This window comes from Suillus subaureus (assembly GCF_016647635.1).
Source record: "Suillus subaureus strain MN1 chromosome Unknown BJ212scaffold_39, whole genome shotgun sequence".
In the NCBI taxonomy this organism is placed as follows: domain Eukaryota; kingdom Fungi; phylum Basidiomycota; class Agaricomycetes; order Boletales; family Suillaceae; genus Suillus; species Suillus subaureus.
Genome location: NW_024538595.1, coordinates 151711 through 174919, shown reverse-complemented (window position 1 = coordinate 174919; position 23209 = coordinate 151711). Strand labels below are relative to the sequence as shown.

At 47.7% G+C, this 23209-nt stretch overlaps 8 protein-coding genes across 8 annotated transcripts; 3 read left to right on the top strand and 5 right to left on the bottom strand.

Annotated features, from left to right (window-relative positions):
• Positions 1-257: 257 nt before the first annotated feature.
• On the bottom strand, positions 258-2967 carry BJ212DRAFT_1467572 (phospholipase B; the record flags this gene model as incomplete). The annotated part of the gene is made up of 8 exons (XM_041338985.1): positions 258-973; positions 1026-1250; positions 1300-1478; positions 1528-1662; positions 1720-1887; positions 1940-2180; positions 2242-2446; positions 2511-2967. The coding sequence occupies 8 exons, from the start codon at positions 2965-2967 to the stop codon at positions 592-594; spliced, it is 1992 nt and encodes a 663-aa protein (XP_041188507.1). The 3' UTR covers positions 258-591.
• A 1389-nt stretch (positions 2968-4356) lies between these two features.
• Positions 4357-6653, top strand: BJ212DRAFT_1485163 (cytochrome P450; the record flags this gene model as incomplete). The annotated part of the gene is made up of 13 exons (XM_041340934.1): positions 4357-4486; positions 4545-4639; positions 4695-4786; positions 4834-4877; positions 4925-5225; positions 5280-5566; positions 5618-5684; positions 5736-6008; positions 6053-6243; positions 6296-6350; positions 6403-6435; positions 6494-6522; positions 6580-6653. 13 exons carry the CDS (start codon positions 4357-4359, stop codon positions 6651-6653), a joined length of 1671 nt encoding a protein of 556 aa, XP_041188506.1.
• A 435-nt stretch (positions 6654-7088) lies between these two features.
• Positions 7089-9559, bottom strand: BJ212DRAFT_1449095 (uncharacterized protein; the record flags this gene model as incomplete). The annotated part of the gene is made up of 7 exons (XM_041338643.1): positions 7089-7361; positions 7409-7622; positions 7682-9045; positions 9100-9236; positions 9286-9360; positions 9423-9464; positions 9520-9559. The coding sequence occupies 7 exons, from the start codon at positions 9557-9559 to the stop codon at positions 7089-7091; spliced, it is 2145 nt and encodes a 714-aa protein (XP_041188505.1).
• Positions 9560-9689: 130 nt separating this feature from the next.
• On the bottom strand, positions 9690-11686 carry BJ212DRAFT_666072 (HAD-like domain-containing protein). Its single transcript, XM_041343770.1, has 5 exons — positions 10922-11686; positions 10765-10869; positions 10557-10706; positions 10404-10502; positions 9690-10352 (listed from the first exon to the last, which is right to left on the bottom strand). The coding sequence occupies exons 1-5, from the start codon at positions 11522-11524 to the stop codon at positions 10182-10184; spliced, it is 1128 nt and encodes a 375-aa protein (XP_041188504.1). The 5' UTR covers positions 11525-11686; the 3' UTR covers positions 9690-10181.
• A 135-nt stretch (positions 11687-11821) lies between these two features.
• On the top strand, positions 11822-16201 carry BJ212DRAFT_1384180 (L-aminoadipate-semialdehyde dehydrogenase). The gene is made up of 18 exons (XM_041336754.1): positions 11822-11841; positions 11893-12340; positions 12396-12582; positions 12642-13030; positions 13081-13378; positions 13436-13608; positions 13658-13771; positions 13823-13894; positions 13959-14354; positions 14407-14471; positions 14530-14704; positions 14763-15044; positions 15095-15132; positions 15178-15357; positions 15411-15487; positions 15544-15617; positions 15669-15850; positions 15883-16201. The coding sequence occupies exons 2-18, from the start codon at positions 12245-12247 to the stop codon at positions 16127-16129; spliced, it is 3045 nt and encodes a 1014-aa protein (XP_041188503.1). The 5' UTR covers positions 11822-11841; positions 11893-12244; the 3' UTR covers positions 16130-16201.
• Positions 16202-18080, top strand: BJ212DRAFT_1384158 (N-terminal nucleophile aminohydrolase). Its single transcript, XM_041336753.1, has 10 exons — positions 16202-16387; positions 16451-16557; positions 16631-16729; positions 16782-16863; positions 16914-17144; positions 17197-17236; positions 17289-17496; positions 17552-17638; positions 17692-17765; positions 17825-18080. Exons 1-10 carry the CDS (start codon positions 16284-16286, stop codon positions 17915-17917), a joined length of 1125 nt encoding a protein of 374 aa, XP_041188502.1. The 5' UTR covers positions 16202-16283; the 3' UTR covers positions 17918-18080.
• BJ212DRAFT_1384151 (TFIIH subunit Tfb4/p34) lies at positions 17823-19516 on the bottom strand. The gene is made up of 6 exons (XM_041336752.1): positions 19187-19516; positions 18989-19137; positions 18897-18938; positions 18691-18848; positions 18510-18635; positions 17823-18452 (listed from the first exon to the last, which is right to left on the bottom strand). Exons 1-6 carry the CDS (start codon positions 19378-19380, stop codon positions 18279-18281), a joined length of 843 nt encoding a protein of 280 aa, XP_041188501.1. The 5' UTR covers positions 19381-19516; the 3' UTR covers positions 17823-18278.
• Positions 19517-20294: 778 nt separating this feature from the next.
• Positions 20295-21502, bottom strand: BJ212DRAFT_1303097 (tryptophan synthase beta subunit-like PLP-dependent enzyme; the record flags this gene model as incomplete). Its single annotated transcript, XM_041333365.1, has 7 exons — positions 20295-20365; positions 20399-20590; positions 20664-20787; positions 20829-21044; positions 21096-21210; positions 21265-21314; positions 21398-21502. The coding sequence occupies 7 exons, from the start codon at positions 21500-21502 to the stop codon at positions 20295-20297; spliced, it is 873 nt and encodes a 290-aa protein (XP_041188500.1).
• Between the last annotated feature and the right edge of the window lie 1707 nt (positions 21503-23209).

The following is a 23209-nucleotide window of genomic DNA, read 5'->3' as shown; positions in this document are numbered from 1 at the left end:
TTTCCACAGCTTTCGTCGATTGTTGCCCTGGCTCGCTACTTTCCAAAGGATACCGCTGATGATGTACAACTAGTATACCTTTGATGCATTCTCCAAATGATAGCACGCTACATTAGTACTTTCGCAACAAGGTTGCTGCCGGTGAAGCTCGGCCTTCGTCTAGTTCAATTGATCATAACGTGAATTTGTCTACGAAGTTTGTATGACAGCATCGAGTTGCTGAGAATATATCTATGGCATTAGTGTGACTCCGGAGTATATAATGACAATAGTACTAGTGATAGCAGTCTGAGTCCAATATAATAGTCACCAATGTCCCGTAGTGCAACATGAAGTATAGTATATGATGTAGGAAAAGATGTGCAGTGACAATTTCAGCTGCAATCTGACAGCCGAGATTATGCCAGGGGATCATGTTATCGACATTCGACGCGTCAATTCCAACGAGCGAGTATCGTAATACCTCCAAGGTTCGTCATCCTCTCGAAGCTCGTCGACACGAGAATACCTAGACTTGCGTGCTCTCCTCTTCCGCCACCAGAAACTACATGCAACCACTGAGTCATCACGTTCAGATAGCTGTATGATCACTCACATGAAACCGACGATCCCTGCAATAAGTACTATGACGGCAACGATGTAACCTGCCAATGCACCCTTATTGTCTCTTAACCATCGTTCCAATTTCTGCAGACCACCCGGATCAGGATCCACGAATATAAACTGTCTGCCTGGGAGTTCCGATTCGCTTGGGGGATTGTTTGGATTGTAACAATACTGCGTAAAGCATTGCGAGCAGAAATCTGATCGTAGAGTAACTGCGCGATCGATTGCGGCACACTGCAAGCATTGTCCCCAGTGTGGATCCGAAGAAGTTGTGTTTGGTTTGAAACCACCTAACGTATTCCAGAACGCTTGGTTTATGAATACAGCTGTGAACATGGATGTGTAGGAAAATTGTGTATCACCAGTGCTGCAAAATCATATTAGCACTATCTCTGGACTGCGCAAGGTACGTGGCATACTTCGTAGCTGGCGCGCTTCCATCCAGTGGAGGCGCATTAGGAAGATATATGATGATGGGGTAAGTTGGTTGACCCTGAGTGAGATTACAGCCAAAAAACGTTGGGCGCATATTGACGCCTGTGGAAACAAATTGGGCAGCAGTTCCAGGTATGGGCGGCATCGGTTGATGCGAAGATGAGAGCACTGATGATATCCGCTCGAAAGTAGTCAGCAGTGATGTACCACTAGCAGGAATTAGTATTTATTAATCGTAGATTGCCGACAGGTACTTACTTTGGCCAATAGTTTTGATCATCCGCACTACCATCAATGACAACCACTACATCTAGTCCTCTAGCTTTAACAAGCAAGCTGCTAAGGGGGGTTTTCTCGAGGTTTGAACCTCCGTCAAGGAGTTGGAGCTGGTCTGCAGACGAGTCTTGAAAAGTCATAGGATTGATACCTTTGAATGGCTGTAGATACTATCAGGTGGGTGCTGTGACTCAAAATGATAATACGAACGTTAGGCCAATTGGCCGCATTCATGATATTGGACGGCGTATGCGACAATAACTGATTGAAAATAAAGTTCATGCCGCCTTCATCTCCATCGGAGGTATCGAACCCAAAGTTCCCGTCGGTAACATTCAAGACCGCCTGCAACAGTAAGTCAGGTCGAGGCCAGAGAAATTCTCAAGTAATAACATGACACACGTTGAAAAAACTGGAACTTGTACCCATAACAAAGCTCGCCTGATCGAATCCAGTGATGCAAGCTGATTGGTTAGCCGGCAGGCCGTTTGTCAAATAAGTCCCAGCAAACTTCAGTGGTAGCATCGCTGCAAGGCCTGGGTCCCACGACCCAAACTCAAAAGGTGTAATCTACACCATTTATATCTAGATGCGTTCCTGTGCTTATAAGGTAAGTACTGACCTCATAAACAGTTGAATTCAGAGACACAGTCGTGGGTATCCCTGAGCCCGCTGGCTGCGAGTCAGCGGTTACTATCGGGAATGGTATTGTGTGATTTTGAAAACTCGGCAGGAGAGACATTTGGGACCATAGTTGACCAGCGCCGTGGCTAGTCTGACTGGTATAGAAGTTGTCTTGCGTTGTTTCGTTCAAGAAGTGATATGAAATCATCCGACCCCATAGGTCAGTCACACTGATAGGACTGAAAAGGCAGAAAGGTCAGCTTGACAATGGATGCGCAATGCTCCCAGGACGAAACGTACAGTCCATTATTTGCCTTTGATCCAACACTCGCCAGGATACTACCCCAATACTCTTGGTTATCGCTATTGCTGACTGATGCCGACGATGGCACAATTAAGTCAAGGTTTAACATCCATGACGAAAGATCTCCTCCATTCCCATAAACCAGTTCTTTAATTGACGGCCAATCGTTCATCAAAAGTGACCCGAGTAGCCATGAACCACCTGAGATACCCGTGGTCAGCATCATTAAAGCTTATAACGAGCATTGATCCGATATCACACTTACCAGACGAAGCTGAGAGGTAAGACGCGACTTGCAGCAGTCCTCCAGTGCCCTTCTCTCTGGCGGTGGTGTTTCTCCAATCCAACCCTGACAATACTGCTGCGCCATATTGTGCCGTGCGGTATCCCTCGCCTCCGATCGCAATGCCAATTCTGGGAAATTTACCCTCCAAATTTTCGAAGTTGTATCCAATATTTGACGCATTGCCAAGCCAGTTGGACCATGCAGTTGAGATTACATATGACTCCCTAGACCCAATATACTCCGTTTCTGATGTGTTCAGGACCTGATTCTGCAACGTGAAGGTTCGCACGAGCAAGTCAGGTGTCTCTGGACAATTCACATTGACTGTCGGAGCATACGCATCGACTGGGTTCTGCGCGACAGCGAAACTGAGGATACAGGATAATATAATATGGAGAGCGATCTGGAGGGAGATGAATATGTCAGGGTAAATCATGGAGGTGCACACTGCATCACCGTTGTCGAGGAAGATTGAAGTTATTTGAAAGAGAGCTGTGTGATGACCGGCTGTGTTTGACTATGTTTCATAACGTACTCAAAGCGATCATCTCACAGCGCACATGTCGATACTCCGACTTGACTCCGACCGTAAATAACGGGGGGAAAATGTCTCGAAAACCCTGTTGGCCAGCTCACTCAAGCTACATATATGTAATATTTTCCAGGCGCGAAACTAGAGGCATCAAAGTCTCGCACAGTGCCAGAACGGCACGATTCGAATCCCACGCAACTCCGAGTCGGCAACGCCCAGCAGCACTCCGCATGGTAGCGGAACATCGTCCTCTGCAGCATGCTCCCACTGCTCAAAAGTTCCGGCACTCACACGTCTGCATGGAGTCATCGTCACCACTACCGGACTCAGTCAGCGAACCCGAGCGATCCTTTAGTCAATCACAGGACCCTTCCCTTATTATCTTCACTGCATTCAGTTCGATTAGCCTACCTAGGTCGAGTACGCGTTCTACAGTCCATCTGACAGTCACACATATCGCACGCATAGAAGTCTAGAGTCGTTTCACCTTCGATGAATCGGCATCTAAAACGGCAGGCGGGAACGGCGGACTGATGAGGTCAGGGCATTCGCGGATTCAGAGGCGCAGCCAGGGACCAGGCCCAGGGTACTGAGGGCCCTTAGACTAGATCGTATTGTCCCCCGTAGAGTATACTCTCAATAGGACATTAATCGGAATCAAAAAAGTTCCAACAGTTCATGGATCGGAGCTCTACCTACACCGACCGTCTCCAGAATTTTCCGTTTGCGTCCCGCCCCAGAATGGACTCTTCGACCTCTGCGGCCTCGCCCGCCAGACGCGCTTCCTCTGCTTTTGGCAATGCATGGTAAGCCTTCAATTTCACCAACTCTAGTAACTAAGTAGACTAGTAACTAGAATACTTTGAAGCCGTTTCTGTGGGGTGCTGATTGCACCGGAAGGGATAATAGTATATATACATTCGATGTCGTGCAAAAAAAAAAGATTGTATACAACACTAGTACTCGTAGCTTGGCCAGGCGAAAGTTGCTGCCGGGGATGGTAGACTCGCAAACAGTCTGGGCTATCCTCAGGCAACAGAACACGCAAAGCTGAAACGTCACTGCAACAATATCAAGCTTAACTGGAGTACACAGTAGGATGGGAGCCTACCCTCGAAATGTCATCGTTCAAGTCGCTGGGAAGGAGCGTAGCAGTAAACCGGGCAATGAGCCGACTTTTGCTCCGAGTAGGCTCGGAGGATAATCCAGTCTCTCGACTACTTATATTGCAAGCTCTCCTCGACGATCGTGTTCCGAACTTCCATCATCGTGGCAACATACCAACCTCACCGGATGACCTTCGTTCAACTTATTGGATACGGTGTGCTTACCCTTGTAGTATGGAAATTCGTTCAGAGACGCGTCTCCAGAAAGGCAAACGCCCTAGATGTTGCAGGCCCAGAAAAGGAACACTGGTGGAAAGGTCAGCTTTCTCTGGCGGTCAGTCCAGTGACATTGGATATTCACGTTCATCGATGCAGGCAACATGGTGTCGATGTGTGTGGACGGTTTCCAACGTTGCTTAGATGTTGCCGCAGATTATGGTGGAGCTGTTAAGATCCATGCATTGTTTGGTGTGCGTGCTATGCATTACTCTGCATAAGGCATGATTATTGATGTGAAGCCCCCAGGAGGAATGGCTGTATGTATCAGACCCACGCGCGCTCCATCATATTCTTGTCAAGGAACAGCATACTTTTGAGGAAAATGACGGCTTTTTATTGTAAGTGTCAAGTATTGCTCGAACGTTCTTCGTTGACCCTCCTCGAGTTGCAATAAGCTCATCTTCGGAGATGGTCTTATTTCGACGCTAGGTAAATCCTGTTGGTAATCGTCATAGATTTTTTTTATTGCTGTACAGGGGAACAGCACCGAAAGCAGCGCAAAATGCTAAACCCAGTGTTCTCCACTTCTAATATGCGGGAGCTCCTGCCCGTTATTCAAACCATTTCCCATCAGCTAAAATCCATCCTCGTGTCAAATCTTTCTGCCTGTAGTGAGCCTGATCACGCACGATACAGAGAGTTCGTAGAAGTCGATGTGTTGCCCTGGCTCTCTCGCAGTTCTCTGGATTGTATTTGTGAGGGCGTGCTGGGCTACCATTCAGCTGCACTAGACACAGGAAATGAGGACGTATACACAGATGCTCTACGAATGTTAAGGTGTGTAAGCTAATCTACTAGTGAAATCACCCCTTGACATGCTCTGTCTCACAGTTCATCCATCACTAAAACCATGATATTTCGACCTTGCGTTCCAATAGTCATGCGCAATTGCTCTCTTTACTGGGGCAGAAAGATAGTAGACTGGCTCACGATAAGTTGGCTGCCGACGCAAACCATGAAGAATTTTAGGGAGCTACGTCACATAGTCGAAATCATGGACTCGGGCAGTAAAGCCATCTTGCAAGAGAAAAAGGCTGCGCTGCAGCTACCCCCTCCCCTATTACAGACCCACGACACGTCGGGAGAAACAAGGGGAAAAGATATGATGTCTATCATGCGTGCGTAATTATTCGCAATAGAGTATCCATTCTTACGTCGGACACGTACAGTCAAGGCAAACGCCTCATCTTCCGAGGCAGATAGACTAAACGATGCTGAGCTTTTGGGACAAATGAAGTCGGTTCTAATTACTCTCCTGCGGCTAAGCTTAATTTTTCAATCGAACAGCGTTATGATTTTTGCCGGTCTCGAGACGACGTCGGTAGCAGTGGCTCGCGCACTGTACATGCTTGCCAAGCACCCTCATATCCAGAAACAACTGAGGACGGAAATTTGTGGTGCCTTGGCTGCATATCAAATTCCTGACATAGACCCTTCGCACGCCAAAGATGACAGTGGTGCCAGACTGTCATACGATATATTGATGAATCTTCCTTTACTAAATGCAGTTGTTCGAGAGACATTAAGGCTCTATCCATCGTTACCTATTCTCACTCGAAGGTTAGTTTATTGACGAAAGACGACGCCTGCTGACCCCTTCGAAGAACTACAGAAGCAGCATCAGTCCCATTACAATACCCTGTTCTGTCTGCATCTGGCGAAGAGATCGATGTAGTCCATGTGGCTAAAAACCAAAGACTGGTCATATCCATCCTTGCTGCGAATCATAATCAAGCTGTCTGGGGCGAAGATGCATCAGAATGGAAGCCCGATAGATGGCTCAAATCTTCTCAAGGTTACATTTTGTGCATGCCACAAGATGTAGTTATTCACCAAGATTCTTTTAGGGGTCATACCTGGGGACAAGGACGCAGTAAAATATCCGGGTGTCTATTCATCTATGTGTGTCGCAAGAAGTCGTTTTGTCACATGCAACTCACTAAATGACCTTCAGGATGACCTTCCTTGCAGGCAATCGTTCTTGCATGTATGATGCCAATTCTCCTGGACCTGAATATGTTCTCACTATACGCTGACCCCCACAGAGGCTTCAAGTTTGCTGAAATGGAAATAAGTGAGATATCTGACTTATCGGTCGTTAGATCTTTGCACTAAAGAGCTTGCGTTTCAGAGGACGTATTGGCCACTCTCCTGCCAGCCATTCACTTTGCCCTGCCGTCGGAACCCGACGACAACGGGATGTGAAGGAGATACACTGGAAAATGAGTGGTTTCCACACACCGGTAGTTAAGGCACCTGCAGGAGATGGTGAAACTCCTCGCCTGCCTTTGAGCATGCGGCTCGTCTGAGAATAATGATTTGAATAGTTGGTTTCATATGAGTGGTCTGGACATCGTGGCTCAGCGCATGGCAGGTCTTGGTGGCGAAAGAGGAGACGTAAGGCTAAGCATCCTTGCGTCCATGTGATTATTACTGATGATGAGCAAAGACTATTATATTCGAGTATGACAAGTACTGTATATCTTGCTGCACTACATACTCTACATACTGGCCTGTTGTGAATAAGTCTACTGCGGGAGTTGCTGGATGAATACTTAATGGGCTTGAGACGAGCATTCATCAGTCTCGCTTATATACATATGGTAGATAGATTACATGGTGCAAACATATCTTGTACTCTCATATCAGTTCATCCAAAGTCATATCTCCTGGTATGTGTTCTAGAACGGTTGCTTTAATCAATGCATCTGACGAAACACAAGGCGGGATGGGAGTCACTGCCACAATATTTATGCTCTGGCTCGTGAGGGGAGGTCGTGTCACACGGGTTAAATTCGTCCGAGGCTTGTTGTCTTCTGGTATCGCGACGGACTTGTACATCATGATTTCATGCAGTAAATCTTCGTTCACTGCAGATATGGCGTCCCGGTCGCGGGTACACACGAGTAGTTTCTGGTAGCTGTGAGTAAAGGAAGAGCTGAGGTGATGAAGATGCTTACTTGTTTGACCTCGGAGAGCTCCCGACGAATCCTGTCCACGTATAGAATTCTCTGCACAGGATTGTTATGGCCAAGGATCTCAGCATTAAATTTGCTGAGATTTTCGGCCTCTTCCTCTGCGAGGTTGTTTCTCGCAACTAGTGCTTCAGTCTCATCCACCAAGTTATAGTATGCTTCCTGGAAGCGTGACAAATCTGCCAACTCTGCCTGCAGCCTGTGTATGTTTCCTGGGTCAGTTGTCCGTGGTTTAGGTATAGGCGGCGGGATACATACTGCTCGATATCAGCCTTGAGAGCGTCCTCGGCTGTTTTGCTGACGTGGAGTGCAACAGACAACTTCTGAGAAGTGTCGCGCTCCCCCCGCAAAGCTTGTTTGTGACTCGCTGCTGTGTCTCGTATATTATTCTCAAATTCTTCCAATCGACGCTGCAACATATGTTGTTCTGCACGACCTTCCGTTAAAGAAATTTGGGCATCAGCCAGAGCACGTTGTCCAGTAGTGATTTCAATCTGTGCTTTGGTGAGCTCGGCCCGTAGAGCATCCCGTTCGGTTGAGTTACGACCAAGTTGGTCGATGAGTGCACGGCCAATTTCATGCTGCTTCTCGAGGATGCCATGAAGGCGAGAATACTCTGGAAGTAGCTCGTCATTGTGAGAGCGATAGAAGTCGGACATAGTCCTAGTGCACACCAAAGCACTTTCCTGGACCACCATAGTTTCTCTAGATATGTCTCTTTCGTCCTGGTGGATGTCTCCCTCCAGACAAAGGAGTTCATGAAGCTCGGTGTGGTACGAACAACTATCGAAGGCAGCTTGGTTCTTCTGCAAGGTTTGCAAGTGGAAAGCCGCTTCTTCCCGAGCGTCGCGTAGTTCTTGACACAAAAGTGTATTCTCTTCCTGAGTGTGGCGGACAAGGTTTGCAAGCTCAACGACTTGGCCTTCTGAGTTTGCCAGCTTTCGTTCCAATCGGAATGAACGTAATTGAAGTGCGGTATGGTCCTTCACGAGTGTGGCATGGTTAGATGCAGCGACGGTTGTTGTAGCCAAGCGGCCATACTCCTCCGCAACACGTGAAAGGACAGAACGGCATTGGTCTAGTCGCGCTGCAAAATTGCTCTCTTGGTTCTCGGCTCGCCCTCGTAGAGATGTAAGCGCTTGGCGTGTATCTTGGGAATCCTTGTTAGCTGCGTCAAGCTTTCCTTGGATTGTCGTCATCATGTCGCGTGATTTCCGTGCTTCTTCACCCGTCTTCCCTTTCAACTCGTTGACATAGCTTTCCAGCAAATCACTCTTCTTCCTCTCTGCAGATGCCGCCTTTTCTAATTCTGCGATCTTCCTCTCACGTTCCCGAACTTCGTCTTTCCTCCTTGCCTCAAGACTTTGCAGTGCTTTCTTCGTCTCGCTGCTCTCCCCCAGCTTGCTGACGAGCTGTGTGCGCTCATGTTCGGACATGCGAAGTTTGACACGTAGCTCCTTCAGCTCGCTTTGATCAGCAGTATTGGTCTTCTTGTACTCTTGAATTCGCGATTCGAGTATTTCGTTATGTTTCTTGAGCTTGTCCAATCTCTCACCCTGCTCCAAGTTGCTCTTCGAAAGACGAGCGACTTCGAACTTATAGCGCTCGATTTCGATTTGATGCTGCGTAACACGGCTTGAGTTCTAGAGTTTGGAAAGCGATAAAAATTATCTTACCGCCTTCTTACCATCAGCATGCACTTTTTCCAAGTCTTCTAGTTTCTTCAATAGTGTTGCGTATCGATCGTCGCTTGCATGTTTAGCGGCGAATGTTTTCTGCACAGCTCTCGGCACAGGGTTGCATGAACCTTGTCCTGTAAATATATTAGCGCTGTACTGCTACTACAAAACCGTCAAGCCTACCTGGGACATTCAAGTTGGATACCTTTTCCTTTGAGAAACGATCGGTTTTCTCCAATGAACCTCGTTTGTTTGCATCTAGCTGGTCTTATCGTACCATTGACGTTAGAGAAATGATACAAATGCGTTATGCCACGCACCTTCTGGCAGGCTGTAGATATTTGGTCCCGGAACATTGGAAACTGCGAGAGTTGGAATGATGAACTGCACGCCGTTACAAGGACCCAAGCAACGCACTTTTCTCTGCCGCAAAACGTGAACCCTTTTGGAATGACATATCTCGTCGACTTGATGGTACAGCTGCTATGAGACGTTTAGTCCTCGTGCAAAAGCGAGGTATGTCGCGGTGATCACTATGAATAGTAGTTCAGTTCAATATCGCGGTTCAAACATAGATCAACAAACGCGTCGCGAGTCTATGATACTCACGTGATGAAAAACAGTTGCGTCCCGCAAGACGGAGGAAAAGCAATATATAGCAGGTACAGTCGTGAGTAAGTAACATTATCATTATGATAGTTCGTCAGATATCGTGATTTTGTGCGGACAAGAGTTGAAGAGGCATCGCCTGTGTGAGATGAAAACAGAAATAAAGATTTAATAAAATAAGGAAGGAAAATGTTACAATACTAGTTATGCAAGTAGAAATTAAATCGCAATATGGTTAGTTCCCTCTTGATGGCAAGAATTGCTGGTGACGATCAACGTTGTACGAATGCACCCAAGACTGGAAAAGTCATAGCCCAAACTAGATGTCAATATGATATTTCAGAGAATATCACATTGAAAAATCGCGAGGCCAAAGTAATCGCAGCTTGCAGCTCTCTTGGTCTCTTCTTCCTTAAATCCAATACGCCATCACCCATACAGGCCGACATCCAAGACCCCACGAACGTCTCTTACGCCGCGAAGATCCGCAAGGAAAGGACAAAGATCAGTGAGCTCTGTGTCATGTGGGTCATCGAACCAGAAGAAACAGGGACCGCATTCTTGGGGTGGAAAGTATACGATGCTGGAGAGTTGTCCAGAATGATGGTATCTGAGAGCGGACGACCCAGCTGGGAGAGATCCTAGATAGAGTAAGTGAGCGACGAAACACACAGAAAGGATGTGCCCGTTACCTTGACAAAGTCCCCATTGTGGTTATAACAACTCTCTCTGAATAGCCGATGCGACACTGCTTGATGGATGTCCAGCTTATCTAGGACGGGGTCCGCAAACTGCAAATGAAAATGAATGATAGCGCTAAGGTGCATAGAACAACACCCTCAGACCTTGCTCACGCTAGCGGTGAATACCACCACCTCATATATTTCGCCCATCTTCTTCAGGAAGTCGTCCACACCCGGACGCTTGATGACGTTCACATCGTGCCAAAGACACTCGATTTCCACTGGTACAATATAATCCGCATGTCGAAGAGACTGAAGGCCCAAAGGAATGTATCAGAAACAGCATACAATCCAAGGGTGGAATACTTACTCCAAAACTACTATGAACGAGGGTCTCATCGAGGTCAAGAACGAGACATTTGCGCCCCTTGTGTCGGGATGATATCGGTGGCAAAAGCGGGTGCAGTTCGCCATCCTAGTGATTAACAAATATCAGTCGTAGTCTATGGAAATGTTGTCAGGCTCACGGGCCCTGTCTGTATGCCAGTACCTCCATTCAGGATAAGAGCATCCTCCTTCATCGGTTCTACTTCTTCGACTTCAGGTACTTCCTTTTCTCCGTGGCCCTCTTCAAGGTCTATGAAGCTGCCTTCGGAATCTGTCGCCGTATGTAAGATATCTCCAGCATGTGATTTGGTACGTCCCGATGATGTGTGTGATGCGTCACCATGAGATAATTGTGAAGGTGAGAGGATGTCTGTCCCAGTCGATCCTGGAGGTGAGACTGCCCCGCTGGTCATCCCCTCTGTTTCAAATCTTGGGAGGAAGACTTTGGTTGGCATGAGGGAGACGATAAAATCAACTTCTGTGAGGGTGGTTTGCGTCGAGGGAGATGTTTCTGAGTCGATGATCACTGGGATTGGCATTTCCCATTCCGTCTCCTTCAAGTTAACTTCATCCTGCTTTTCACTGAACTCGAGGACACTGGTATCGACTAGTGGCATTGAGCCACCGTTGTCCGAGGCAGTAATCTTGTATCGCATGGGATCGTGACTTTCGACGTCAGCTGTATGCGCGTGACCGGCACTAGGGGCAATGTATGGCATGAGCTTGCGGACAAGTTTCGTCATGAAGAACTCCTATAGTCGGACTTGGTCTTGTCACTGGAGTACTTACTAGAATCAGCAACCCTATCAGTTATTCAACTGGTTTGTAAACTATGGATGCTGGCGAGGCCCAGCTGTCGATGAGCGAAAAGTACATAGGCCAACAATATTAATGACCAGGCCGTTCCCAAGTTTTCTACCGACGGTGTCCTGTTTAGTATACACACTCATCACTGCGCGTCACATAGTCACCGCTACTTTTGTGAAAAATTTATCACACAAGCAGACATCATTATTCTTACAGAAACACTCTTTTAAACAAGCATAAAAAATTGATCTATGTATGTACTAGACCAATTCCCGGTATCTGACGAATTTACAGGTATACTTAGTCTGCCAGTATGCTTGTAATACTATCGATCGGACTTCCAAATAAGTCGCAGGCAAATCGGCAAATCGACCGTACTCATACTAGTACAATCATATGATCAAGGTTACTAACTTTGCAACTCGGTGGTGGTGTGTCACGCGCATCGGAGGTACAGTAAGAACAGAGGACTGATCACTTGTTATAGGTGCCTGGGGATTTCGATCCGATAAAATCCTATTCCCACTAACGTGGGAGTTGTGGATACTGCTAACCTGAGCTGACTACTGAGTCCTTTAAAACAGGCCCGAAAATGCCAATGGGGATACTAGTACGCTTCAGATACGCTTCATCAGCGATTGAACAACCTAAGTACCATGTCCACGATATACTCATTCAGCCACCTTATAGCCGAACGTACTCGCAATTACCCAAACCTTGAAATCTTGGGCATACCAGACAAGGACTTCAATGTAAGTACGATGTGCTACTTAAACTCTGGGCGAAATTTACGCAGCAGCCACGAAGTACATCAAGTATACTCTGGCTGACCTTGATGCTTCAGCGTCCTTGTTTGCCCATCACCTACGGGACAATGGACTACTGAATGGACGTTCCAAAGGGGATGCTACCAGTAGGATGACTGTTGGACTTCTAGGCGTTAGCAACATAAGTTATGTAGTCACCGAGTTGGCGCTTTATCGAATGGGCTACTGTTAGTGCATAACCGTGACATACGGCAGTCTTGCTCTGACTTTGTCAATCCTTCTACAGGCGTACTCTTCTTGTCGCCGAATAACTCTCCTCCCGCGATTGCTCACCTGTTGACCGTGACAAATGCAACTCACATGATAGTGCAAGACGTTCTACTACCTTCCGCAGCAGCAGCTCTTACCCATCTCAGCAACCCCAGTTCTGTGACGATCATCAACCAGCCTTCATCTGACGTCTTCGGCTCAGCCGCTCGTTCTTTGCACCCAGAGAAGACGCGGTGGGACCCTGCATTAAAGTGGGAGGATGAATCTCTTCTCCCAGTTACGACCATCCACTCGAGCGGCTCCACTGGTTTCCCAAAGCCGATTACTGTAACCAACAAAGTGGCTATCAGCAATTGCGTCATGAATTTTGGTCTTACGACTTTAACAACCTTGCCATTGTATCATGTATGTTGCTCGTATGTCTTACCGGAGTTCACTCATTTTGCCTTGAACAGGGGCACGGCCACTCCAATCTTCATCGTGCATTCTATTCTGCAAAACCATTGTACCTCTTCCCAACTGGATCGATACCATTAACATCCCCCAACGTTATCAAGCTTCTTAAGCAAGCTCCGGACGTGGAGTTACTATCTGGCGTTCCTCTAGCATTGAAACTCCTCGCTGAGACCACTGAAGGTCTGCAGATCCTCAAGAGTCTCAAGCTTGTTATGTTCGGCGGTAGTGCATGTCCTGATGAGCTCGGTGACTTCCTTGTCAATGAGGGTGTCCGCTTGGTTGGCCATTATGGTCTTAGTGAGTGTTAAAAGGTCGAGAGAAACTTGACATTCAGCATGCCTCTTTTCAATGCAGCTGAAATGGGTCAACTAATGACGTCTTTCCGGGACTTTGAGACTGATAAGGACTGGAACTGGACGCGTGCTAAGGGACCGCATGTGAAATCGAATGTGAACGACTACCTGCGATTCGAACATCGGGGCGGGGATACCTATGAACTGTTCGTTTTAGATGGCTGGCCCATGAAGGCAAGCATTTATCTACCATTGGATTACGTTGTCTCAATTACCGACGAAGGTTATGACCAACCAACCCGATGGGTCATACGCAACAAAAGATCTGTTTATCAAGCATCCCACCATCCCAGATACATACAAGTTCATCGGGCGAATCGACGACACCTTGGTCATGGTGTGTATATCAAACCAATTCTCGATAATTTTTATTCAATAACATGCCCAGGTCAACGGCGAGAAGACGAATCCTGTCCCGATGGAGCTCACACTTCGCTCATCGCCCTACATTGCGGATGCTGTCATCTTCGGTGCCGGCCGCATTCAAATTGGAGCTCTGATTCGTCCAACTGAAATCGCAAAAGACTAGCTCTCCTTCGGAGCTCGTTAAGCTTGTGGCGCCTATCGTCGCCCTTGCCAATGCCGAGGCTCCCTCGCACTCACAGCTTGCATCGGAAGCCCTTGAGTTTCTCCCTTACGGCACAGTGATTCCCCGTGCTGATAAGGGCAGTATTTTGAGACCCCGGGTGTACAAGGAATTCGAGGGTGTCATCAATGAGGTCTATAAACGACTAGAGGGTGACATCGACGAGGATGGGAAGAGACGACTGACTGATGAGGTGGAGGCTAGAACGGCCATTAAAGATATAATCAGCAAGACGGTCGATAGACCAATCGACAACTTGGAAGATGACACTGACCTCTTCGATTTCGGGCTGGACTCGTTGCAGTCTAGTAGAATACGAAATACCATTCAGAGAGTCAGCTCAAACGTTCCGCTGATTGCTGATTGCAAGCTGAATAACGGCACAGGAGATCTACCTAGGTGGCAAGAAGCTGTCTCCCAACGCCGTTTTCGAACATCCTTCTATCACGCAGTACGTTCATCCCTTCGTATCATACCTGTGTGTGGTCTTGGCTGAAGTAAACATATAGGATTGCTCGACTCCTAGTTGCAACGTCCTCTGGTAATGAAGTTGTTCTGACTCGAAGAAGCTCACTCGAGATCATGCTGGAACTTGTTGAGAAGTACAGCTCTTTCGCTTATACACACAAGGCTCATGTCAGCGGAACAAATGGAGCTGCAAGCATCTCAGTTATCCCCCGCGTTGTGAGGCTACTGTTGTACTTTCCAAAATTCTATACTTCTGATTGCCATGTTGATGTAGGTTGTGTTGACTGGTGCGACTGGGTCTCTGGGAGCATATATTCTGGATGAACTACTTTCGGACCCTTCTGTGGCCACCGTTTACTGTTTGTGTAGAGCCAAGGACGATGCAGATGCATCCAGTCGGATAACAGCTTCTATGAAGACAAGGAAGCTATCATCTCACTATGAGCAGGTTCAATCGCGTGTCAAAGCTCTCGCTTGCGACCTGTCTACCAATAAACTTGGACTTCAGTCAGACGTGTACAATGAGATCGCAACACGGGCCACACTGATCATCCACGTAAGCATCGAAAATATTGCTCAGTTCATTCTCATTAATCTTGTGTGCAGAACGCTTGGGCGGTCAACTTCAACCTTGGCATTTCCAGGCAAGTCCACTTCAATTCGATGAAAAATAACTGACAGAGCAATAGTTTCGAACCACACATCCGTGGAGCTGTCAATTTAATCAATCTCGCCCTTTCATCGCCCCATCCCCGACCAGCAGACTTTTACTTTGCATCTTCAGTCAGTGCTGTCGCAGCTTGGCGTGGACCAGACTCGATCCCAGAAGCCATTACGGACGATCCCTCTGTCGCTCAGGGGTTGGGCTAGTGAGCAGCTCGTGCCTCACGCAGCTGACACTCAGATTTCTGACTTTAGTTAGTGCACAATCGAAGTGGATTACCGAGAAGCTTTGTCAAGTTGCCTCTCAGCAGACACCTATCCGGACAGGCGTGTTACGTGAGACATGATGAAGTTCTTTCACCACGGGGGAATAGTCATTGAACTGCATGCAGGAATCGGCCAAATGGTGGGAGACACTCAGAACGGCGTGTGGAACGAGACAGAGGCTATTTCACTCATCATCAAGGTATGAAAACCCGTTATCGATGATATATCTGATTGTTACATTCTGTGACAGTGTACAGATACGATCGGGATTCTTCCCAACCTTGAAGAGTCAGTTTCGTGGCTCCCAGTGGACTACGCAGCAAAGGCTATCCTCGATCTGGTCAATATTCCCCCTCAACGTTTGCCCTTGGGAGAGTGCCCAGTCTGGAACGTGACTCATCCAAAGCTAGTGCCGTGGACGTCCATCCTCTCGTCTCTCCAACATTCTGGCCTGAAATTTAAAGCCTCCCGAGGCACGAGTGGATTAAGGCTTTGCGTGCTAGCCCTATTGATGAAAGGAACAACCCAAGCCGGAAGCTGTTGACCTTCTTTGAGAACAAGTACGGGCAAGAGGAACTGGCTACGCGGTACCCATTATTGACGGTGCAAACTGAGAAAGCAAGTAAGAGTCTCAGGAGCGCACCTATTGCTGATGTCGAACTGGTGGGGAAGTGGGTAGCTGCATGGAGAGAGACAGGCTTTTTGGCTTGAAAGCAGTATTAGAAATAGACGCTCATGTGTACAATCCGCTTGAATTGACCACTTGGGCCAAGTCACATCTACGAGTCACATGATCGTCGTGAATTGACCGCAAAGCAACTGCAAAGACGATACTTAGTACTTATCGATCATCAATCGGACAGTGATGCAGGCCCCAACGAAGGAATGTCGTGTATATGTCGCAGTGCACGGAGGTGCAGGATATCATGGGGTTGTATCAGAACAAAGTGTCAAGAGTGCTTTGAAACGGTAATGTCCGCATACTTCTCGATATCATGTCAGACTTTCTTATCCGAGTCGTAACTACCCTAGTGCTTGTGCTCGAGCTTTGCGGGGGTCACCACTAGACGACTCCTCTGCCCTTTTGGTTGTAGAGCGAGCCATAGCCGTTCTTGAGGATGATGAATACCTCAACGCAGGTACGGGTTCCCGTGTTCTTCACTTACACATCACAATGGCGTTTACTGTGTCCGATCTTCAACCTTTTATCAGGTTATGGTTCCAATTTGACCATTGACGGCACTGTAGAATGTGATGCGGCTGTCATGGACGGTTTGTCGGGAGATTTTGGCAGCGTTGGTGCTGTTCCAGGTTTGGCGATCTCCGCGACAACTTATCTTACTGGCTGACCTTGGAAAGGCAGGACTAAAAAATCCAATAAAATTGGCATCGGCATTGTTGAGGCACTCCAGAGAACCCGACTCTCTTGGGCGCATCCGCCCTATGTGAGTGAAGGTGCCCCTTTCATGGAATGGGAGTACTGAGTCCTTGCGAGGACTCTTGTCGCATCCGGAGCATACTCGTTTGCATCATCGCAAGGTATCCAGACCGTTGCTCCGAATGAAATGATATCGCCACGAGCGACGCAAGAGTGGCAGAAATGGAAATCGCGACTGGATCACCCTGTTGATGGTGACTCAGGGAGCTTGCCTCAAGATGCCATGCAGGACACAGTTGGCGCGGTGGCCTGGGATAACGAAGGTAATCTCGCTGCTGGTGTTTCAAGGTACGTCCCCAGGCACGCTTCTAATAATTGAAGAGTCACAAATGATACCTAGTGGTGGACTGCTTCTAAAGTACTCTGGTCGTATTGGTGAGGTAAGTCCACAGGTGATATGACACGATGTGATGCCGAGACTGAACTGGACAGGCAGCTACATTTGGAGCCGGGTGCTGGGCACAGCAGTCGCGCAGTGAACGTTCTGGGATGGCATGTAGTATTTCTGGAGCAGGGGAGCACATAGTGCGAGGCGGGCTGGCCCGTGTGCTGGGCGAAGCCTTACAGTCCCAGCAACCAGATGATAGCGAGCTTGATACACACCACGTATTGCTTCGGATATTAAATCAGCAATTTACTGGTAAGCTTGCATACCGCACCAATTCATGTTGCTCAACAGATCTTGGCCGTTATAGAACCAATGCGTCAACGAGGGGAGCGGATGCCAAATGCAGGAGTTTTACTGTTGACAAAAGAACAAGGCGAGGATGATGAAGCAGTACGCAAGTCATCCCCATAGCTTCTTATTCGTTCACCAGACATATTTATTGCACAGCGAGGTTATGGTGCGCATTCACCACAGAAAGTATGGCTGTCGCGTACGCAAGTACCACCAAACCCTCACCCAAGGTAATCACAAAGCTAGCAGTGTACAAAAATGATGGATTGTTGATCATGACAATATGCAGGCATCCATTTTGCGCCGTCCAGCATCGACTGGTTCCACCGTAGATGAAGACAAATCGTCAGTGTTCATAACTGCGCTGCCAATTCATCGGTAGCATTCGGAGGATAATATTGTGTCAACGGACGCGATTATTATCTCGGTACATAACTCTTATTATGGTGCGCCATGATGTGAGGGCCATCTCCCCGTTGTCATCGGAGACTGGACATCCCATTCGGTGGAGTGGAAGTTGGACGAGGCGATGCCGCGTTGTTCAAAGTGGCCAGCGGAAGCCCTGTGCGTGAATTTGCAGGAGTGATAGTGGGGCGAGCAGCATTGAGTCGTTTGAGTGTATTGATTGGAAACTTTGTTCTGCATGTCCGTCAGAATGTGGGGAGCCAGGGAATGAGGGTAGCTAACCTGCATGTGGAGCATACCGGGAGTGGTTGACAGAAAACTGCAGGATCACAGGCTCCTTAGAATTTAGTGACAAAACAGTAAAGATAATGCGTACTAGATAAACAGACGGAGCACACGAAACCGATGTCTACAATGTTCTTGTGGCAGAAGCATGCAGCGCGGAAGTCAATTTTGTCTTGCTTTGGCACAGCTAGAATCTTGCGGATGGATGTCGGTGACAAGAAAGACATCTACAACAATGATAGCTGATGAATAACAGGATTTGGCAGACGACAAAATAAATTTACAATCAGGTATTGCAAGAGTGCATCTCTGCGTTCGAGGTAGATGTAGGACCCGTTTGTCAGGTGGGCTGCTTGCTGCAAAAATACGGTATCGGGCCCATAAACCTTGCACACGTCAATTGTCACTTTCTATTCCGTATCGCAGTCAGTCAAATAATATGTTGTTGAAGGACGTAAGACATGCCAGTTTCTGTGCGGAGAAGATAGCGTTCATAATCGGGATGTATGAAGAAGACAAGTCAGGGGAGACTGAAAGGATCAAAATGCGAGGGTCGTGGACGATCGACGGGTCCTCTGCGACACCGGGCATCGTTGATGAAGGATGGGTGATGCGGTTGATGTCTGCCTATGAGTTAGGTCGCTGATAATGACACATTCCCCCTCACGCACAGCACAATGCCTTCGTCACAGCGCCTACCAACGCACATGGAGCTGTGATGCAGATGAGATGACACAAGGCAGGTCAGATGTCCGTCACTCACGTTCCTCCTCAAGCTCTCCGATAGCATCGAACTCGTTCATGATCCTCTGTACGACTGTCGAGTCCACAAGCTTGAAAGGCAGATACGAGTTAGCATCCAAAGAGGGCGCGTCATCCGAGAGGAGCTCCGTGGATGAATAGAGCAACACACTGTCCGTCAGCAGTTTATAAACTGCCTGCTCCCGAGGATGGATCTCACCTCTTCCCAGGAAGCGCGCCAAATACTACAAGTGAATTCTCATGCTTGGACGCGATATGCGCGTTCAAAAATGCGAGGAGCTGCGAGAGGAACGTCTCGATGGAGAGTGGATACTGGTTTGAAGTTTGCGCAGAGAGGTGCCATTGTGTTGGAGATAGGTCTACTATCACAGATAAATGGGATGCTTTCTCCATGGTTGAAAACTTGAAACAGCAGCTCTAGTACTTTAGTGCATGTTCTGCAGAGTCTCAGCTACAAACTGACTGTCACTGAGTTGTAAGCTGACTGCTTACTACGCGATTACCTTATCAGACGTCATGTGACTCATCCCCTTATATTCCGTCATTCTTGAACCGTTCATACTAGACTCGGGTCTCCTACCTACCATCATCTACTTATTAGTACAACACTCAAAGAATCCACAGTTTTGTCCTGCTATTCTCGTCCGATCCGTTTAGTGTTCCTTGTCGTTTCCCTGGCAAGGTTCCATGAGTCTCGGATTAGCAGTTTTGTTTACGTGACTTAATGCACATTTCCTACTTATCAGTTGGCCTGAATAAAATATTCGTTCATTCCTATCACCAGCAGTTTATCTCAAGTGCACGGTATTCGCGATGAATATGTCATTTTTTATCCAGTGGCAGCGCTGCTGAATTCTGAGTCACCTAGACGTAAAAGGAACTATCGGTCCAGTACTAGATGACTTTCCGCAGCATTTAGAATCCTAGATTCCGGTTCAAACCTTAAGTCGGGGTGTCATCTGGCACCTCATCGCAACCGAACACCACTTGACTCTAGAAGGGGGGTAGGCCCCCTTCTAGATATCACTTTAGAACTGGGTGTTTTTGACATACAGACTGACATTTGACGGCGGCACGTCGGCACGAGGACTTCAGAATATAGATTTAGAACGACGTTCTAAACGCTGCGGGAAGTCATCCACTCATCAATCATTCAGAGCTGATTAATTTTGGTTCGGAAGGCCGCCGCTACGTTGGAGTGGAATCAATGTTATTCCGCTGATGTGCAAAAATGAATCAAATGAATCTAGAACCGCATACTCCCTAAGGCTGCCCGGTATAGTATGCCCTAGCCCTTTCGATTCTAGCTATTTCTTCGAGAATAAGTGGCTCTGGTATCGGTAAGCACCATCAAATAATATCGTCACAACTTTAGAGCCTACATCGAAATATAGTTAACCGCTGTCCTTACCATTCCCTAACTTTTGTGCAAGCTCTACAGTTGCAACGATATTTAGCGCCGAGGGAGCGCCTATGTACAAGTCTTCTGTATCAAGAAGTTGATGTAACATGGATATCGCCTTCTCGTCCGGTATGTGAAGTGCCCCTGTAAGGTCAGTGACAAAAGTGCCAAAATTACTTGTGACGCGACCCTGACTGATCCCTGTATGAATGTGACAAGGACATGATGGAACGTTCAGCCATCACAATCACAGCAGTACACAGGCAAGTCTAACTTTCTGTGACGGAACTTCGAGAACGCTCGATATTTCCACCAGAAGTCACGCATTCGTATAAGACATTTCCAGGTGGATCGACGAGCCATATTTGCGTCCTGCTATTGCTCCTCTCCTTCAGATACTTGCCAACTCCAGCCAGAGTGCAGTACCGGTCGCACATACGAAGCCATCGATCTCATCCATCGACTGTTCCCACATTTCGGGTCCAGTAGAGATATAGTGGGTGTACGCATTCACGGTGTTTTGGAATTGGTCTGTCCATATGACATTCTCGAGCTTTTTGGCGTAATTCGCCTGGTGATTATAGTTCAAAGGGTTCTCGTAGGGAACCGCGGGCACTGGGTAGACCTCGGCACCGAGCATCCGGAGAAGGTCAATCTTCTCCGAGTACCAAAGCATCAGCGACAGTAACCAGATGGTTGTATTTACCTGAATGTTGGGCATAAATATCACACACTCGTAGCCCCTGGGTCTACAAACGTGGGTAAGGCCAATACCGGTGTTGCTTGCAGCACCCTCGACAACGGTTCCACCGGGTTTTATTCTGAATACATCCTCAACACTGAATGCGTCATGAAGCACATTATGCCCCACTCACCGACCGCTACCTCCGGGCTTTTGGAATTCAGCCTTCCCGTATCTTGCACCCTGTCAGCTCCGAAGGCGCCCCGAGATAAATCTAATCACTGTTAGAGGGGTATTTCATTGCCTTCGCGGATGGATCTCCTCACCAATGGAGTGTTTCCTACAGTGCCGGTGAAGCCGTTGACAGCGCTGTTGTTTGTCACGGATTCTCTAGTTTGCTGAACATCAATCCGTTGTGAGCCTAATTCCATCGTGTGATCTAGGGTTAGACTGAGAAGTTATGGAAGAGATGGAAGGCAGACGAGCCAGATTAGACAGATGTAGATGGTGGGAAGCGAGCACGACATGTCGACATCACCATGTCACATTCCTGAAAGTCAGCGGGCTCGCTACGAGTATTATGGTGACTTTCAACGAGTCTGCTGACTCTCGCACACCGTCCGTGAACTCAGCCAATGGCCGCATGTACTTACTTTATCTTGTGGGATGATATCCGCGTTCTAGTACCACAGACGCTTGATCATGATCTTGTGCGAGGGGCACCGATTTGAAATCAAAGTTATTGGATCCGTTTTGTGGAGCATGAAGATTTCGGATCTCGCCCAGAGTCTTCGGTCCATATGTATATGTATTCATGATTCACCATCCAGGGTCATAGAGTTCAACGGACAGTGCCACCACATCCGCGCGAAGGGGGTATGATAGAAGAATGGAACCGATGACGATCAAGGCTCTCAAAGAAGGTGATCATGGGGTGAGACAGAAGCGCGGTGCTGAACATGCCACGTCGTTAGAGCGATAAAGCCAGCTTTGGGACAATCTAGACGACCTGAAAGGGAATCGTCGCAAAATTAGCGTGGCGCGCAAACATTCTTCGTATCATGGGTGTTAGAGGGTCCTCTAGTTAAAGGGGCGAGAAAAAACTCGAAAATTGATGTGTTCATCGTTGGGGTCAGTGAGCAAGCTATATTGGCGACAGCACGTGACCAAGAATTGAATTACAAATAATTCAGCAACGCTGGCGGACCGAGGCGGACGGCCGTGAAGGACCAAAAAAGGCGTTGCAGATCAGTGGGCAGTCCCATCGAAGGTCGGCCCTGGTAGAACATTCGATGCGATGTTACCGGATCTAGTAGGAAAGCTGCCAAGGCCTCGTTCTTGATGGCCATTAGAGGGAAGACCAATGGTTTAGTCACCGTCACGGTACAGTGAGCGGCCGCATGTGTATATTATGTGATGAGCGCCGGTAATGTGGTGAGTGTGACCCAAGATGAGGTATAGGTTCCGCAGCGCGGCGATGAAGGGGCATGCGCAAAAGGCGAGATGATTGTTCATTGGATGACTTGGCACTGGAATTATATGCTTCGCCGAACGCACAGGTGCCTGAGAAAGGTATGGTGTGGGGAAAACGTGTTATACGATTTATTTACTAAAATGACCGCGGTCAACAGGTCCTGTAGCGATCATGACGTGACGTGGGTGTGCAAGATAAGTATGATTATCATGTTCCATTACTGGCTCCAGACATTGGACTCGGCGGCGAGCACTGCAGGCCGAGGAGCGTGGATTTGGCGGAGATTTAGAGGGAATGATGGCCCCTGGGTATTTCTGGTGATGTGGACAAGGTAGGGTTCATGATCAGGCGAATCAAGCTGAGAAACTACGATATCCACGCTTGACATGATATAGCGCAGTCCAGTCCAGGTAGTTGAGCAACATCCTGGACAGGTTAGGCTACGGTAGATAACAGGGATGTGTGCTTGATGCGGTTTATGGGAGCCGTGACCTGGGTGGGATGATGCTGTATTCGTTGGGCGTTGCTTATCCGAAGACCGCCAGGTTCAACAACTATAATTTTTGATGAGAATGGCGCATTAATTTAACCATAAACTGCTCAAAAATATGTCTAGAACAATAGAACTTTTATATAAAATTAAATTCATAATTAAGTTTTTGAC

Bases quoted from the DNA above. Each gene is read 5' to 3' on its own strand.
- BJ212DRAFT_666072 (XM_041343770.1), bottom strand. From the start codon at position 11,524: ATGACGAAACTTGTCCGCAAGCTCATGCCATACATTGCCCCTAGTGCC. The intron at 10,870-10,921 runs GTGAGCCTGACA...GTTAATCACTAG, and splicing joins CTGGCATACAGACAGGGCCC to GATGGCGAACTGCACCCGCT. The intron at 10,707-10,764 runs GTAAGTATTCCA...TTGGGCCTTCAG, and splicing joins TCGTTCATAGTAGTTTTGGA to TCTCTTCGACATGCGGATTA.
- BJ212DRAFT_1384180 (XM_041336754.1), top strand. From the start codon at position 12,245: ATGTCCACGATATACTCATTCAGCCACCTTATAGCCGAACGTACTCGC. The intron at 13,031-13,080 runs GTATGTTGCTCG...TGCCTTGAACAG, and splicing joins CAACCTTGCCATTGTATCAT to GGGCACGGCCACTCCAATCT. The intron at 14,472-14,529 runs GTACGTTCATCC...GTAAACATATAG, and splicing joins GAACATCCTTCTATCACGCA to GATTGCTCGACTCCTAGTTG.
- BJ212DRAFT_1384158 (XM_041336753.1), top strand. From the start codon at position 16,284: ATGCAGGCCCCAACGAAGGAATGTCGTGTATATGTCGCAGTGCACGGA. The intron at 16,864-16,913 runs GTGAGTGAAGGT...AGTCCTTGCGAG, and splicing joins CTTGGGCGCATCCGCCCTAT to GACTCTTGTCGCATCCGGAG. The intron at 17,145-17,196 runs GTACGTCCCCAG...AATGATACCTAG, and splicing joins CTCGCTGCTGGTGTTTCAAG to TGGTGGACTGCTTCTAAAGT.
- BJ212DRAFT_1384151 (XM_041336752.1), bottom strand. From the start codon at position 19,380: ATGGAGAAAGCATCCCATTTATCTGTGATAGTAGACCTATCTCCAACA. The intron at 18,849-18,896 runs GTGCGTGAGGGG...ACTCATAGGCAG, and splicing joins TGTGACGAAGGCATTGTGCT to ACATCAACCGCATCACCCAT. The intron at 18,636-18,690 runs GCATGTCTTACG...GATACGGAATAG, and splicing joins TCTTCTCCGCACAGAAACTG to AAAGTGACAATTGACGTGTG.